Source organism: Dipodomys ordii, unplaced genomic scaffold (genome assembly GCF_000151885.1).
Source record: "Dipodomys ordii isolate 6190 unplaced genomic scaffold, Dord_2.0 Scaffold6, whole genome shotgun sequence".
In the NCBI taxonomy this organism is placed as follows: Eukaryota; Metazoa; Chordata; class Mammalia; order Rodentia; family Heteromyidae; genus Dipodomys; species Dipodomys ordii.
In genome coordinates, this window is record NW_012267222.1 from 12,699,266 (window position 1) to 12,715,721 (window position 16,456).

General features: G+C 44.3%; 2 protein-coding genes across 6 annotated transcripts in view; one reads left to right on the plus strand and one right to left on the minus strand.

Moving 5' to 3' along the window:
- Positions 1-2,926, plus strand: part of Aunip (aurora kinase A and ninein interacting protein) — a 26,925-nt gene extending 23,999 nt beyond the window's left edge. The window contains exon 3 of the mRNA XM_013034762.1: positions 1,880-2,926. Coding sequence (XP_012890216.1) covers positions 1,880-2,757 — 878 coding nt within the window. The 3' untranslated portion in view covers positions 2,758-2,926. The remainder of the gene's footprint in view (positions 1-1,879) is intronic.
- A 1,017-nt stretch (positions 2,927-3,943) lies between these two features.
- The window catches only part of Mtfr1l (mitochondrial fission regulator 1-like), a 13,058-nt gene continuing 545 nt past the window's right edge, over positions 3,944-16,456 (minus strand). For 2 of the 5 annotated variants that reach the window (XM_013034771.1, XM_013034777.1), the window contains exons 2-7: positions 14,618-14,752; positions 14,061-14,165; positions 10,794-10,903; positions 10,377-10,588; positions 8,719-9,037; positions 3,944-4,938 (exon numbers count right to left, since the gene is read on the minus strand). In XM_013034771.1, the coding sequence (XP_012890225.1) occupies positions 4,833-4,938; positions 8,719-9,037; positions 10,377-10,588; positions 10,794-10,903; positions 14,061-14,165; positions 14,618-14,641 (876 nt within the window). In that variant the 5' untranslated portion in view covers positions 14,642-14,752 and the 3' untranslated portion in view covers positions 3,944-4,832. Of the gene's footprint in view, positions 4,939-8,718; positions 9,038-10,376; positions 10,589-10,793; positions 10,904-14,060; positions 14,166-14,617; positions 14,753-16,262; positions 16,287-16,456 lie in introns of those variants that run through there. The other 3 variants (XM_013034785.1, XM_013034803.1, XM_013034794.1) reach the window with 3 other exon arrangements.

Consider the following 16,456-nt stretch of genomic DNA (forward strand, 5'->3'; position numbering starts at 1 on the left):
CTGAGTAGTTTGTTGGAGATGAGTCTCATAAACTCTCCTTGGGCTGGCTTTGAATCATGATCTTTGGATCCTTTGGATCTCAGCCTCCTGAATGGCTAGGATTATAGGTGTGAGCCACCAGTGCCCAGTTTGTATAAACTTTTAATGTGCATTCTCTCTTCCACAAAAAAAAAAACTTCAAACATTTCTCTTGCCTTTTATTAAAAAGGAATAGTTTTTTCAAAAAAAATTTTCCACTTACAAAGTCTCACACAGTCATTTTTGTTGTTGTTATTTGTTTTGTTTTGTCGGTTGTGGGGCTTGAACTCTGGGCCTAGGCACTATCCCTGAGCTCTTCAGCTCAATGTAAGTGCTCTACCACTTGAGCCACAGCACCACTTCCTCACACAGTCATTTTTGTAGTATAACTCTTATTGAAAAAATAAAAGAAAATCAAGAGATTGTTCTTGTAATTATGGGTGGAATGGAAATCCCATGTCCTTCATCCTCAAGACAGAACAGGTTGCATGCCTGAGGCCCTGGGTTCGATTCCTCAGCACCACATGAACAGAAAAAGCCGGAAGTGGCACTGTGGCTCAAGTGGTAGAGTGCTAGCCTTGAGGTAAAGAGCTGAGAGACAGTGCCCAGGCCCAGAGTTCAGGCCCCACAATTGACAAAAAAAAAAAAACCCAAAAACAAGACAGAACAGGGTCCATTCCATATCTGATTTACTGGGAAAGCTAGAGATTTGTTGTTCCTTCTCTCCCTCCCTCCCTCCCTTTGTTTTTTCCTTTCTTCTGGTTTCACCTTGTTGCCTGTGTACTGTCCCTTAGCTTTTTCACTCAAGGCTGGCACTCTATCACTTGAGCAATGGAAGGTCTACTTCTAGCTTTTTGGTGGTTAATTGGAGATAACAATCTCATGGACTTTTCCTGCCTGGCTGGCTTCAAACCAGGATCCTCAGATCTCAGCCTCTTGACTAGCTAGGACTGTAGGTGTGAGCCACCATGCTCAGCTGTTTTCTGACTAAAATTTTCTTCCCACTAGTTGACGTAGTATCCTAATGTCTTCACTTTTGTTCCCATGAAATAAACATTGGGAAACCTATGTTCTTCATCTTGTTACCAAAATGTTTCAGAGTTGGATGGTTAAATGTGATCCTTGAGACTTTATAAAACTAGTGTGTGCTGAGTATTTTTTTGTTTTGTTTTCTGGGGTTTGAACTTAGGGCCTTGAGCTTGCTAGGGCAAACACTTTATTACATGAGCTATACCTCTACCCAGAGCATGTTTCTTTAAGGGCATAATATTCAAGAATATTTGTCTGGAGCACTAGTAGAAGCCATAGCAAAAACAAAAAACACAACAAAACTGTTGTCCCTCTTGTTAACCACGGAAATAAAAACAGCTAGAAAAATAGGATGTGGCCTGATCATATGCCATATTAGACTGCTTGCTAAGCAGGTGTACTGCCTCATACTTGGCTCTATCACTTAAGTTACGCTTCTAAACCCAATTTTGCTTTAGTTATTTTTCTGATGGGGTCTTGTGTGTTTTGGCTGGGGCTGGTCTTGGACCATGATCTACCTGTGGTATCCAGGTCTGGTATATTTGTTGAGATGGGGCACCCAGTAACTTTTACCCTAGCTGGACTTAAACTCTGCATCCAGAGTAGCTGGGATTAACAGGCTTGAATCACTATACCCTGCCAAGAAATATGCTTTTTTTTTGTTTTTTTTAAAGATCATTAGTAGATTTAAAACAAGATCAGCTACAGAATTATTTCAAGAGCATAAAAGCACAAGGTGGTAGAATAGCTGGTATTGATTTCAGAGACAACTAAAATCCTGCTCAGGGCAATTTTTCTCCAGTGTAATATTTGTCCACTCCTGTTTTATTAGGAATGACAAGTGGCAGTAACCGGAGAAGTGTTTCATCTCACATAAAAAGTCAGATCAATGAAGAGTCCAAGAAAGATACAATCCATCTAGACTGTTTGATCCAGGGCTCAGAGGATGATTGTGTAGCACTTCCTTTGGCCACTTCAACCCCTGCTGGTCTCCAGGAACCTAGACTTTCTCCTCAGTCCGTTGAGACTCCTGGCCCCAACAGTATGGGAACTCCATTTTTGACAGTTCTGTCTTTGCCCCAATCTGAAACCCCTGTCTCTACTGGAGAGAGTAAAGCGTCATTGGCTTTTTCCTCTGCCCAGGACTTGGAAAGTTCTTGTTTGCTAGACCTAAAGGAGGGCAAGGGGGATTCTCCCCACAAACTGAAAAGGCTTCATGGATCTAAGACCAACTATCCGGGCACAAAGGGACATACCACCCCACCTGGGGGGAAATGTCATCAACCTCTGGACAAAGGAAAACGAGAAAGGAAATTGTCTGCTAAAGAAAACAGGCAAGCCTGTAAGAACCTTCAAACTTACAGGGAATCCTTGATTGGAGAAGAAAATACAGAATCAGTGAAACAAAGTCCTTGTTCTCTGTCTGCAATTTCCCAGAAGAGTGAAAAGCATGACAAGGACTCCTGGAGTCAGCTTTTCACTGAAGACTCTCAAGGCCAGAGGGTCATTGCCCACAACAGAGCTCCTTTTCAAGATGTAACCAACGCCTGGAATCAGGGTTTAGAGCAGTGTCCTGAGCAGCATCCTCACAGCCCTAAAGCTCAGTGCCAAGATGGGCCCACTCAGTTGCATCTGCAGCCCAGTTTGCTCTTTACCCAGGACTCTGAAGGTAACCAAGTTATGAGGCACCAGTTTAAAATGCTTATATGAAGGGGTTTGGTTCTAAAGGTGCCCTGAAATTGCAGGGTGCAGGAAAGTTATCTTGTAAGGTGGAGGTGTTGGGGCAGATGAGGGTTTAGGAGGAAAGTGGGTATGGGATGAAGCTGTTGTCATTATTGAGCACTTTGTGTAAATAAAGCAGGCAGTCAGTGCCACTGTTTGAGACAGTGTGGTTGGCATCATGCTTCTCCGTCAGGAAGAAGGCGGGTGATTCCCAAATGAGGCTGTGAACACTGAGGAGGGAGGGTAGGGAACAGATCTTTCTACCCAAGAGCCTGCTGTTCAGTCTGCTCAGCGCTACCTCTGTCCTTTCAGATGCTCACTGGGGTCCTTGCTTTGCGTACGTGTGGTTCTTTTCATCTCTGGTGCTAATTTTGCTCACTTACCCCAAGCTTGGAACATTATTATTTTTGATTCCATTTTGAAAGAGAAGGCAAATCTCCAACCTAGATGTTCAGTAGGGGTCAAGAGGACATTGAGAGGGAGAATAGTGATGGTCTTATTCTTTAGTTATTTTATTTATGTGGTAACTACATTTCACTGTTAGGTACTTTATTTAAATATCTCTCCCTAAAAAGCCTGAGCTTTAAAACAATCTTGATATAACTGTATTATTCCTCCCCCACAGGTAGGAGGGGATCCCTTTTGTAAATCTATGAATCCAAGTTAATGTCTGTAAAGTGCCTTATGGGGTAATTAAAACATTACCAATTTTATTTTTGAAAAGGTAGCTTTTGGAGTGGAGGCATGGCTCAAGTGGTAGAGCACTTGCCTTGCAAACCCCAGTACTGCCAAAAAAAAAATCATACAAAAAGCAACTTTTTAATAATATATGCTCTGCCATTGCTCTGTATCCAATCTGATTGAGAAGTCTAATTTATTAGCCTGTGATCACCCACCAGGTGACAGTTTCTCAGATTGCAGGTGTGGTACCTGACACTTGACCAACTTCTAGAGGGCAAACCTGCATGTTATCACATGTAACTGCCAGGACACAACATCTTTGGAAAGGACAGGGCAGGACTGTATCAGGTCCTGTGTAAGAGTTTCATATATCTTCAAACAATGGGAATCTCCCACCCCTAAATGGATACTGGGTGTTCACAACTCAAGGATTGACCTCCCTTTTTCCCCCACCAAAAAAAAAAAAAAAAAAAAAAAAAAAAAGGAAGCACTATTTCTCTAAATCCTTCATTTAATGTCAGGTTGTGCTTCAACCCAAGCACACATAGTATACATACTATAGAGAAAGGGCCCCAAGGGCAACTGAGTCATGCATGATGCAGTAGGTCCAAACCTTAGCCCAACCCAAGGGAACTGTCAATCCAGGGCCTGAAAAGGGATGGAATGCTTGTTCCTTCCCCATTTCTCTTTTCCTGCTAGACTTAAGCTAAAGTCCATGGAATAAGTTTCCAATCAGTAGAAGTGATGAGGGCCCAGGGCCTTGGAGGGTTGATTTGGTTGTATAGCATTATAAAATATGTTTAAGAAAAAAATATTCCAGACCTCCAAGCTGTAGCCCAATTATTGGCTGGTCCAATGGTCTGACCTCTACATCTAGACAGGGAAAGGGTAATTTTTGGGCATTGGTGTAAATTGATGAAGGAGCAGCATTAGGTCATCCCTGTCCTGTGAACATGTACACAGACTTAGAGCCCCTTCTCCTCAGCCCTACTCTGCTGCAAAGAAGCGGCTGAGAGTGAGTGACAGCTGTGCAAGGGTCTGTCCAGACACTTATTGGATCTAATGCAGTGAAGTAAAGTCATTCATTTAGGACCTGTTTTCACACAGGGGCAAGGAAAAGCAAGAAACTTTGACTTCGCCCCTTAAACATACACACTCTACCCTCCACAATTACCTGAAAAATGTCTCAGTTCAAACCTAGCTCTGCTAAGGTTGAAGTATGAAACACACATAATCCAACTCTTCTCTTTCAGTCCAAATTCTAGCTTGTCAGCAAGACTGTTGCAGAAGATTTCTGAGAGGCAGAATCCTCTGCAATGAGGAAGGCAGCTATTGAAGGAATTCCAGGAGCATTAGACTGAGTTTTGCAGAGCAGGATACCGTCAGTTTCCTTTTCTACTGATATCTTCTTCTTTCAGAGCAAATTTCCTCCTCAGGACCTCAGAGATAAGCACGGCAGGGTCTTCCTCCTTCATTAAACTTCGAGACCTGGAGAGACAACCATAGCCTGTATTTAGGAAGTACTTGCTCTATCTGGACAGTGCTCTATGTCTGTATATGTCACTGAGTCTACACATTAATTTTTTATTTTGGTTAGTTGTGGGGCCTGAATTCTGGGCCTGGGCGCTGTCCCTCAGCTCTTCAGCTCAAGGCTAGCGCTCCACTACTTGAGCCACAGCGCAGCTTCCTGCTTTTTCTGCTTATGTGGTGCTGAGTAATCGAACCCAGAGCCTCCTGCATGCAAGGCAAGTGCTCTACCACTGATCCACCTTCCCAGCCCTACATAATCTTGTGAAGTAATTGCTATTACAAGTCCCCCTTCGCTATTAGAAGCAAGCACAGAAGGTAATTTGCCCAGAGTCACTAGTCACTAAGCAAGTCAAATTGAGTTCAAACCAAGCTAGCTGGTTCTAGGTCTCATCTTCTAACTAGAATGTATACACTATTTCTTTTTTTAAAATCAGTTGTGGGGCTTAAACTTGGGGCTTGGGCACAGTCTCTGAGCTCTTTTTGCTCAAGGCTAGCACTCTTCCATTTTGAGCCACAACTCCACTTCTGGTTTTCTGGTGGTTAATTGGAGATAAGAGACTCACAGACTTCCTGCCTGGGCTGGCTTTGAACCACAATTCTCAGATCTCAGCCTTCTGAGTAGCTGGGATTACAGGCATGAGCCACTAGGGCCTGGCTACATATTTACCATTTATTATTTAGCTATACAGTGCAGGCAAAGTAAAGGGCCATTAATTTGCTGGGGTTGGCCTCCTGATCTAGGATTCTGCTGGCACCCACCTTTGCAAGCAAGTCTGCAGGGGAAGTGACTGATGACTTGACTGTCCTGAATAACCTGATCCTTCCTGGTTCTGGGGAAAAGATGCACTAAAAACAGTGTGCTTTCTCAGGATCGTCCCCTCACCCCACGCCCTGCTCTTTTTTTTCCCCCCCTTAAAGTACTGGGGTTTGAACTCATCAGGGCCTTGCCCTTGCTTGGCCTATTGCTGCTGCTGCTGCTTCTTCTTCTTTTTTTTTATTGTGAAAATACCGTACAGAGGGGTTACAATTACATGAGCAAGATAATGAGTACATTTCTTATCAAGCATTGTTGCTGCCACCTCCTTTATTCTCCCCCCCCCCCCCCCATTGCTTCTTGAATCATGTCTTCAGCTTTGTTTTTCTCTGCTGGTTATTTTATCTTTTGGATAGTGCTAGGGTTTGCACCTGGGACTTTGTGCTTGCCAGGCAAGACTTCTACTACATGAGCCACACACCTCTAGCCACTGCTGGTTATTTGTGGATAGGATCTTGCTTTTCATGTGCCTGAGCTTAGTTTAGGCTACCTGTTGTTGCTGGGATCACAGATATGAACTACTATATCCATTTTCCCTCTGTGGAGACAGTCCAGTTAACTCTCCTACCCAGGCTGGTCTAAAACTGGGATCCTCCCAACTCAGTTCCAAATGGGTAAAAGGTGTGCACCACCCACTCAATCAAAGGTTAAAAATAGGTCTCTTCTCAACCAAAAAAAGCTGGAGTGTTAGCCTTGTGCACAAAAGCTCAGGGAAAGCACCTAGGGCCATAGTTCAAGCCTTAGGATTGGTTTGCACGCGCGTGCTCGTGCGCACACACACACACACACAGTTGGAATTAAGTAGCTCAAGCATTAGCTGTAAGTGAGAAAGCCAAGCAAGTGTATTAAGCCCTAGGCTCAAGCCCCAGTACCAGCACAAAAAACCGCAAGACACTGGGAACAAAACCACTGGAGATTGGGGTGGACTCCAATTATCTGAGATATGTTAAAGGTCTTAGATACCCTGAACTTAAGACATACACAGGGCTGGGAATGTGGCTTAATGGTACAGTGTTTGCCTATCATGCATGAAGCCCTAGGTTTGATTCATCAGTACCACATAAAAAAGCCAGAAGTGGCACTGTGGCTCAAGCAGTAGACTGCTAACCTTGAGCAAAAGCTCAGGGTCAGTGCTCAGGCCCCAAGTTCCAACCCTAGGACCAGCGAAAAAGAAAAAAAAAAGACAAACACATCTTCACAAAGATGTTTTACTGTTTAGGTGGTACAGAAAGGTCAAACTTAATATTAATCCTAGAAAATAAAAAGGTATTTCCTGTGCTCTACATTTCTAGCCATAGACCCAGCTCCTCCAATTACAAGCTCCAAGGATATAAATGGGAGAGGGTGTTGGCAGTAACTGTCTTGGGTCTAGTTTGGGTCAAGACATACTTAAGAAATTTAAGTGTCAATCTATAAAGCACAGTGACCAATAAAAATGAAGTAATAGCTGAGTTTGGGAATGTGAGAGATCAAAGCACTATAGTTCATTATGACTAGCTAGGCTTGGGCCAGGTAAGTAAGGTAAGAGTGACTCCTCTAAAAGAGGACCACTACCAGAAAGCAGTGTGGGAGTCAACCATATCTAGTTTTCAGGGGGAAACAGGAACAGAAAGAGATCTGATAAACAAAAAGATGGATGTATAAAATGAGTAAACTTCCTCAAAGGGCAGTTTCATCAGCTCACAAGAAAGACCTTCCTCCCTTGCATTTCCACATATAGCCGTGCTCCTCAGACACTAGCCATCAATGTTTAGACCTCAGACCGAAGTGCCCAGAAACCTGCAATTGAACAAGCTCCTCTAGTGAGCTAGGCAGCTGCGCAGACCAGACCTAGGAAAAGCTATGTAATGTGGCAATTCTCTCAGTAATAAGTTTGTCTAGAGAGGTATAAGGTGGACTTTCTTTAGTTCCAGGCCTCCCAAATTCCCTTATATTAAAATCAGGTAGAGGGCTGGGAAGGTGGCTCAGTGGTAGAGTGCTTGCCTTGCATGCATGAGGCCCTGGGTTCAATTCCTCAGCACCACATAAGCAAAAACAAAAAAGCCAGAAGTGGTGCTGTGGTTCAAGTGGTAGAGCGCTAGCCTTGAGCTGAAGAGCTGAGGGACAACACCCAGGCCCAGAGTTTAGGCCCCACGACCGGACCCTAAATAAATAAATAAAATAAAATAACATCAGGTAGAGCTCCAGTCCTTGAGGATATACTTTGGTACATTTAGTTGTTTTTCTTTTTTTAAACCAAATCTGAGCAGTTCTGATGGGTTTCTGACTATGAGTCCCAAAAGCCTTGTTTTCAAATTAAGGTTTTGCATTACAGACCACAGATTATTTTTGGGGGGGTGGGGGAAGAGTCAGTCGTAGGGCTTGAACTCAGCCTGTGCGCTGTCCCTGAACTCTTCAGCTCAATGCTAGCACTCACAGCACCACTTTGGCTTTTCTGTGTGTACTAAGGAATTGAACCCAGGGCTTCGTGCATGCTAGGCAAGCACTCTACCACTAGGCCACATTCCCAGCCCCAGACCACAGATTTTAAAGCCAAAATAAACTTCATGAAAATCTTACAACAAAAAAAAGTTTACCAATTTGAGGTACTGAAACATGTCATACAAGTCTCTAACTGGAAGCACAGGGTATGGAGATACTGGCCCTAAAAGTAAAAAAACTGGAGTAGTTAAGTCACTTACAGACAGAAATTGGATTAGATGACCCTTACGTGTAAAAGCCCCATTTGGCTGGGATGACTTAACAAATGTAAAGTATTGCTATTTTCCCAAACTTGGCCCTAGGTACTAGTAATCAGGAAGTTAGCAATCTTTGTGAATGAAGTAACGTGGCTACTACTGAGAACTTAAGAGAGAAGAAGTATGTTGTATTAGATCATTGAGCAAGGACAATCTGAACACCAAAACTCCTTATCAAATACTTACAGATCTTGGCTCTGTTTTATCCGATGAAAGTCCTTCAGAATACCCATCATGTCTGCAAAGCTGCTGGCTTTGGACAAAGAGAGGCAGTCATCCTCTTCAGATGAGCTACAGGTAGCTTTGTGTTCTGGTTTACAACATTCAGGGCTGGCAGAACAAAGGGGGACTGATGGAAGCTCAGGGACCTCTGCCTCAGTCTCCTCGGTGATGTCACTAATGACAAAGGAAGTTGTAGAGTGGAATGAGGATCCAAAACAAGGTAGGGGAGAAGAGACATTTGAACTTCCTGGAGATAAGAAATCTGGCGTTAATGAAGCCGAAGCTGAAAGAGAAAACAAGAGGTATGGATGGACATTGGGGCTACAATACAGCAGTGATATGTTCTCCCCACAGGTAATGCCTAAAAAACATATTCTCCTAAGCTGACCCATGGTATTGTGAGAGCCCAGGGTGATACTGTAAGCTAGTGGAAGGTACACTCCACTATCTTTCCCACTCAGGGGCAAGGAAGAGGGACATGCACTGGGGCTTTAACAGTATTCAGGAGGGCAGAAAACCTATCCCATAAAATCATGGTTTCTAAAAGTTTCCTTTCCATGATGGACTGTGGAGCAACAACCCTGTCTAAACTGAAGCAGCGGCAGGCAAGGCCTGTCCTTGTCCTGGTCCTTGTCTCTAACAGGGATAGTGATTTGACTCTGCTCTAAATCGCTGTGAGCTAGTGTGATCGGTCCTTTTTTTTTTTTGTCATGGGGCCTGAACTCTGGCTGGGCACTGTCCCTCAGCTCTTCAGCTCAAGGCTAGCACTCTACCACTTGAGCCATACCACTACTTCTGGCTTTTTGTGCTTATGTGGTGCTTAGGAATCAAACCCAGGGCCTCATGCATGCAAGGCAAGTACTTTACCACTGAGCCACCTTCCTATCCCTGGTCCAATTCCTTCCCCACACTCCCCCCCTCCAAATTTTTAACGGAGAAAATTTCCTCAATTTCAAAGTTCCTTTTCTTTTGGTACTGGGGATTGAACCCAGGACAGTGCACTTGCTAGGCAAGCAAATTTCTAAGTTTCTAGAAACACTTTGCTTGTCTTTTGGATGACAAAAAAGAAGGCAAGAAATGAATGGAAAATTTAAGTGTAATTGCTCCATAAAGCTTCTCCCAGATGAATACATGAAGAATTCAAAGGGAACATTATGACTTTTATGTGCTGCTCTGCGAGCTGACAAGGTTTTGAAACTGTCTTTGCTTTGGACCATGGAGCATCTTCAATCCTGCTGAGTGTCTAAGCCTCTGGTTAAGACAGGCTCGTTCTTTCTCAGTGGTCCTGCCTTAGGGGCAGGGGCCACTCTGGATGAAAGGACAAGGATGAGGAATGCATATTATACTGAAAAGCAAAGCTTCTGTAGACTCATAGGATATGTGATTTTGTGGCTAAGAGGGTATCTGCTTGTAAGGTTGTACGTTTTTATTCCTAATCAAACTGTTTAGCCTAGAATGACTGCTGGAAGTCATCTCCAGGACACTACAGACTAGCCAGCCTCAGGACACTCCCTTTGCCCTGGGCCTGATTCCCCTGAATCACCATTTTCCTTACCCCTTTCCTGCCCAGACTCTTAAGAGAAAAGGACAGTATACTGTAGCTCCTTGTCAAGGAATTCTACCTGCATCTGCTGCCACTATCTTGGCAATCTGGCTGCGCAGGTGGCTCAGCTCATCCTGCAGCTCAGTGCTGCGGCTTAGGGCTGGCAATGCTGGCTTCTTCAGGGCCAGGAGTCTCTCCTCAGATCCACGCAGGTTGGGCACCGAGGCATTGCGCTGCATAACAATCAGAGGGCTAGGCTTCCAGGTGTGTCTCAGGGGGCGTGTATCACTCCTGGACCAGGAAAGACAAATATGTCCATGACAACTGGCCAGTATCTCCCTCCTAAAATCCTTTTACTCCGCAAATTCTGCTTTGCTGTTGAACCCATAGCACTTGTTCTGTTGCCCATAGCCTCTCACAAAAACCCTCCCTGATGCTTGATACTTCCAGGAAGAAGGTCCCTGTTTCCTAGCAGGCTAGCTATTGCCTCAGCTACCTGACACGGGCATACGTTTCCTCTTCATCTGCAGCAATCCAGGCAATATCAGCCAAAGTAGGGACTGGGGGCACATCTCTCAAACACAGGTCAGAGATATTGGGCAGGGTCTGTGGGGAAAGCAAAATTTAACAGCAAACAGCAACCTGACATAATAAGCCAGTCACAAAACTAGTAGGGTAACTGGTGCACAATGGGTGTCAGGAAGGTTTCCTAGAACGGGTACAAAGTTCTTGGTTGGAATAAGAAGCCAGAAACAAGAATGTGGGATTACAGTTTAGTCTTCAGTGGGACCAGCCTGAGTTTTTAAATTTTTTTGAAATTACTATTATAAAGGTGACGTACAGAGGACGTTTCATAATGAGTACATTTCTTTTTGGACAATGTCATCCCTTCCTTCACTCTCCCAGTTTTTCTCTCTTGTACCTGGCCATAAGTTGTATAGTTTATGTTCAACATAGTGTCTATTGAGTACCACTGCTGCATATATTTACCCTTTGTCCCTCCTTAAACCCCACCTCCTTGCGAAGACAGAAAAATGAATGAACAAGACAAAAAGAAACCTTGGAATTCATTTCGATAAATAAGATTTTATAGGAGGCATTTTTAATTCAAAAATTTTTTGAGACAGAATCTATGTAATCTAGGCTGGCCTCATTCTACTTCTATTTCCCAAGTGCTGAGATTACAGATATGTATCACTATACCCAGCATCTTTTTGTAGACGTAGCTACTGTTTAGAACCATCTCATTCTCTTGTGAAAATGTGGGTATGAGATCATCAACAACTTGTTTTTATTTTTTTGGTCAGTTGTGGGGCTTGAACTCTGGGCCTGGGCGCTGTCCCTCAGCTCTTCAGCTCAAGGCGAGCGCTCTACCACTTGAGCTACAGCACCACTTCTGTTTTTCTGGTGGTTTATTGGAGATTGGAGTCTTTCCTGCCCAGGCTGTCTTTGAACCACGATCCTCAGATCTCAATCTCCTGAGTAGCTAGGATTACAGGCGTGAGCCACCAGCGCCCGGCTAACAACTTGTTATATTTATGGGAAACTTCTCCTGGCTAAGTCTTTACACTTTTATAGATAATTGGGTCTTTGTTTTTTTTTTAATTGTGATTAAGTGATTACATAATTTCCCAAATTTCACAGTATTGTGGGATAGTGATGCTCAGTTAAAGTCATAAACACATTCTAACTTTCCTGGAGCAATTTGTCTATCACGGTCTATAACATTTATGAGTTCTATGAACTTGGGTCTTTGTTGTTTCGTGCTGAAGACAACGTAACAGCTAATTGGGATTCATAGGTCCTATATTATAGGACTATTATTGTTTTAGACAAATCTGGTAGTTTGAATATTCAGATTTAAATAAGTAGAAATGATAAATTATACAAAGCCAGCTTATGTTAGGATTTCTTGAACTAGCCTCTCAACTCAAATGGATAACCACCAAGAAACAGAGACTGAGTTAAGTAATACCATGTCAAAAGAAACATTAGAATTCAATCATATGATTGCTGTGATTAAAACAAAATAAAAAAATCATCTAGAAAAACTATACCAAGACATTCATGTTGTGTCACAACTAATTAACTTTTTCTTTACTCTTAATAATTTAATGGTTAAATGTTTAAAAAATTAAGATTTCCTTAAGTATTTAAGGAAATTTAATTTACAACCAAAATCTGGAAATTATAAAACACTGAACACAAGTGCAGATGTTTCTGCTACAAATGGGTAAGTGGGTCTGGGTTGATTGTTTCTAATTTTATTTACTTAGGTTGTGGTGCTGGGCTTAAACTCAGGTTCTTACACTTTCTTGGCTTTTTTGTTCAAGGTTGGTGTTCTACCGCTTGAATCATACCTCCACTTCCAGCTTTTTGCTGGTTAACTGGAGATAAGAGCTTCATTGATTTCCTGCGTAGGTGCAATCCCCAGATCTCAGCCTCCTGAGTAGGTAGGATTACAAGTGTGAGTAACCAGTGCCCAGACAGCTCCTATTTTTAACAAGGAACCTGAGACTCTCCCAGAAGTTAAGTGATATTCCAAGTTCACATAGAATACTTTTCTCTGATCTCAGAAACTACTGCTAAAATGGGCCATTCAGGGGAAGCTTCAATTTACTTTCAACTTGCTTTGAATGTTCTTGGAAAATTAAATAGATTTACAAAGGTAGGTGCTTAGCACAGTGCCTGACAATAGTATATACTCAAGTAATGTACGCTGCTATGGCTAATGCTATCACATCTACTTCTATTTTTCAGAGCCTGTGTCCTTGTTTGCCCAGTAGCATCTGGCCAATAGACTGGACAGCACACAGATGTTAGGGCAACCTCCATAGTCACACCCCCAATTCCTCATGCTTCTGAGGCACCTAAGACCGCATCCTGTTGAACTGTATTGGTGACTGGATAATTGGCAATCTGAGTCATTAGATGGCTTCTACTCACACTGTTCCAACCCCGCAGCTGACTCTAATACTAATCCTGACAATTTCTCTCTCTCTCTGGGCTCGTGTCCTTTCATGTGTATATTTCTGTCTCTTCTTTGTGGATACAAAGCAGAAATAATTATGTCCCAGCTTCTCAACTCACACCTTAAACCATCTAGCCTGGAGTTGATGCCTTGCCCCGTGTTCCTGGATGCAGGCCTCTGGGCCTACTAGGCTCTCTATTGCAGAAAAGAGTCTCAGAGATGACCTAGGTCAGGCAGGACTCTGCTACAGAGTGGATGCTAATGGCTCCCTAGACACAGATAAGACTGAATTAGCCCAGTAAAGGAGTGACAATATTTGACCTGAAGGAAGAGCTGGAGACTTGAGGCCTCAGAGAAACATTCAAAAGTGGCCAAGTCATAGGTCTGTTGAGAAAAACAGAGATCCACTCCAGTCACAGCATTTAGTATCCTATGATGTGGGAACTTGCCAGGTTGTAGAAAAACACTTCAGAGCACAGACATAATCTAAAAGGTTTGGTTCCTCAAAGATTGTGACTTGCTCTGGTTAACGATGTTGCTGATGCCTTACAAAATCTTGAGATACCAGAGGCAACAAAGAAGGTAAGATGTAAGATTATTTATGAACAAATTGGAAGTCCATTGTCATCTTTTGTGGGTAGTCAGGAAGGTTGTAAACACATAGTAAATATTCCTTACAAAATGAAAAGAACAGGAAAGCAGGCTGCATTAGCAAATGCCAAGAGGTGTGGAGCACAAAGCAGCCCTGCACTCCCATTCTCGGAGCCTCTACTGCTCTTGAGGCACACTTACCTCAAAGGATGCCCGGGGACACGGCTTCAGGGGTAGATTGGTCCCAATTCTTCTCACAACACTTCGAGCAGCCCCATGAGGCTTGTTCTGCCAGATTGGGATAGTCTAGAGCAGACAGTCAGTCACAACATTGGTGACAGTCCAGCCATGGTCCCTAGCCTCTCCTCTCTAGCAAGGAGCCTGAATTCCCTACTCTTAGGGATGAGGCACCACCTGGGAGTGAGTCAAGTCTCCATTATGGGTAAGGGCAGGGTCTCTGGTTACTAGCTTTTGGCCAATACCCAAAAGGAAACCTGCTGCTAATAAGGCAGTAAATAGTGGGAGAGCCCAGAGAAGGGATGTCTCCCCTTTTCCTCTGCACAGAAAGGTAGAACCACATTGACTCTTGAGGTATTCCCAAGATCACAGTGGATTGTTCACTAGAGTAGGAGGTGGGTGATCCAGTTCTAGGGCTCCAAGTGAAATGAAGAATTAATTGGAGTCTCATAGATTTCAGCAGGCCCAGTGAATACTGGGCCTTCACCTTTCCCAGCCCCCATCTCAGGAAAACCCCTTACCACATTGGTTTCCATCGCCGACATTTCAGCCAGCTCTTGCACTTGAAAGACAAGGCAGACACTTGGCAGCTTGAGGAGGTGGGAGGTATAACTTCTTCATATCAGGCCATGTTGAGGAAAATCAGATTTCCTTGCCTGTGAAACAATCCCCACAGTGGGAATTCAATGGCTACCACACAAGCACCACAAAACAAGCCCTGACAGCCATGATGTCTGCAAGGAGAGAACACCAGCTGAAGAGGTTGCCTTTGCCGAATCCAGACCCCTAAAAGTTGTGTTCCAGACTTGCTGAGAAAAATTAACCAACCCAGGGAACCTTCTTGCACTGTAAAGTTTGAGTCAAAGCTTCCAACGATACAGACAGAACCGTTTGATAACTACAAAGCTGGTGAGAGCCAAACGAAGGTACCATCCAAGCTGAGTGCTTGAAGATATGAAAGCTAGCCTGTGTTGATCAGCAAGGTGTACAGGAGGAGCAACAGCCAGCCTGTGCTAATCTGTCTAACTGAGCTACAGGGGAAAGAGACAACTTCCTTTCTTCTAGGAGTGGGGGAGAGAAGAGAGACTGAACTCAAGGTTTCAAGTATATTAAGAAACACTCCACTACCGACCCATATACCCCAGCCAAAATTTCTGACTAGCTAGAAGGCGAGTCATTTAATCTTTCTGAATGTTGGTTTCTGTATCTGTAAAAAGGAAACAGGGCTGGGAATATGACTTAGTGGTACAGTGCTTGCCTAGCATGCATGAAGCCCTGGGTTCGATGCTTCAGCACCACATAAACAGAAAAAGCTGGAAGTGGCAGTGGCTTAAGTGGTAGGACATGAGCCTTGAGCACTGAGGCTTGTTGACAGTGCCCAAGCCCTAAAAACTAAAGCCTCAGAACCACCAAAAACAAAAAGGAAACAAAAGCAGCCACTTGAGGCTAAAAGCTAGTGAAATAGAGAATTTTTAAGGTACTAAATGAATTTTAAAGCATGACACAAGTGCCACCATTTTTGACTGCTTTCTTCACCTTACATGGTGAACAAATGGAATTGGCGAACTCACAGATTCTTCTTGTCCATCAAATACCAGTAACAGCCACTACTGCCATGCCCTATTCTGAGCATGCTCTCAAGAATTCACAATCCAGCAGAAAGGCAAGGCCTGAACATATTCTAAGGAAGGCTCATTATTGCTCCTTAAAGAGATATACTAGGCATGTGGCCAGTGAGGTGTGGGGTCGGGAAGGGAGGGGCAGCACCAGCACAGCAGGACCAAGGCAGGCAAGAATATCCTAAGGCTGCAAAGGTGGTGAGGTCTGGGGGTGTCATGGAGAACTGAACCTGGTCTGAACAGGAGATGGTCTGGAGTGAAGGCAGCTCATTTTGGAGACTTCCTTAGATAGTTCGTCCTGGAGTTGGCACTAAAGGCCCTCGTCTGTCCAATTCTGCTGCCTCCAACGTGGACTCCGTTTTCACACTTCCCTTCGAGCCTTTTTTTTTTTTTTTTAATCACAGTACCCGTGTGTGCGCCGCGTGTGTGCCGGGCTCGGCTCCGAGCGGACTGCCCGTGCCCGCGCAGGTTCGCAGAGCAGGGCTGCTGCGCTTCCCGGGAGTCCCGCAGCCACCCCTCACCTCCAGATGCACGGCCGGGGGCATACCATCCCCACACCGCGGATCCTCGGCCGGACCCTGCCCTGGCCGAGGCCGCCTGGCACGACCAACAGGATAAACCCCGGACTGCTGGGGCCCCTTCCCGGGCCGCGCTGTCCCGCCAGCGGCCCCCAGCGCGCCTGGCGCGGCGCTCGGCACCTGACGGCTCCAAGCGGGCAGTGCTGGGACGGACCTGCGTGAG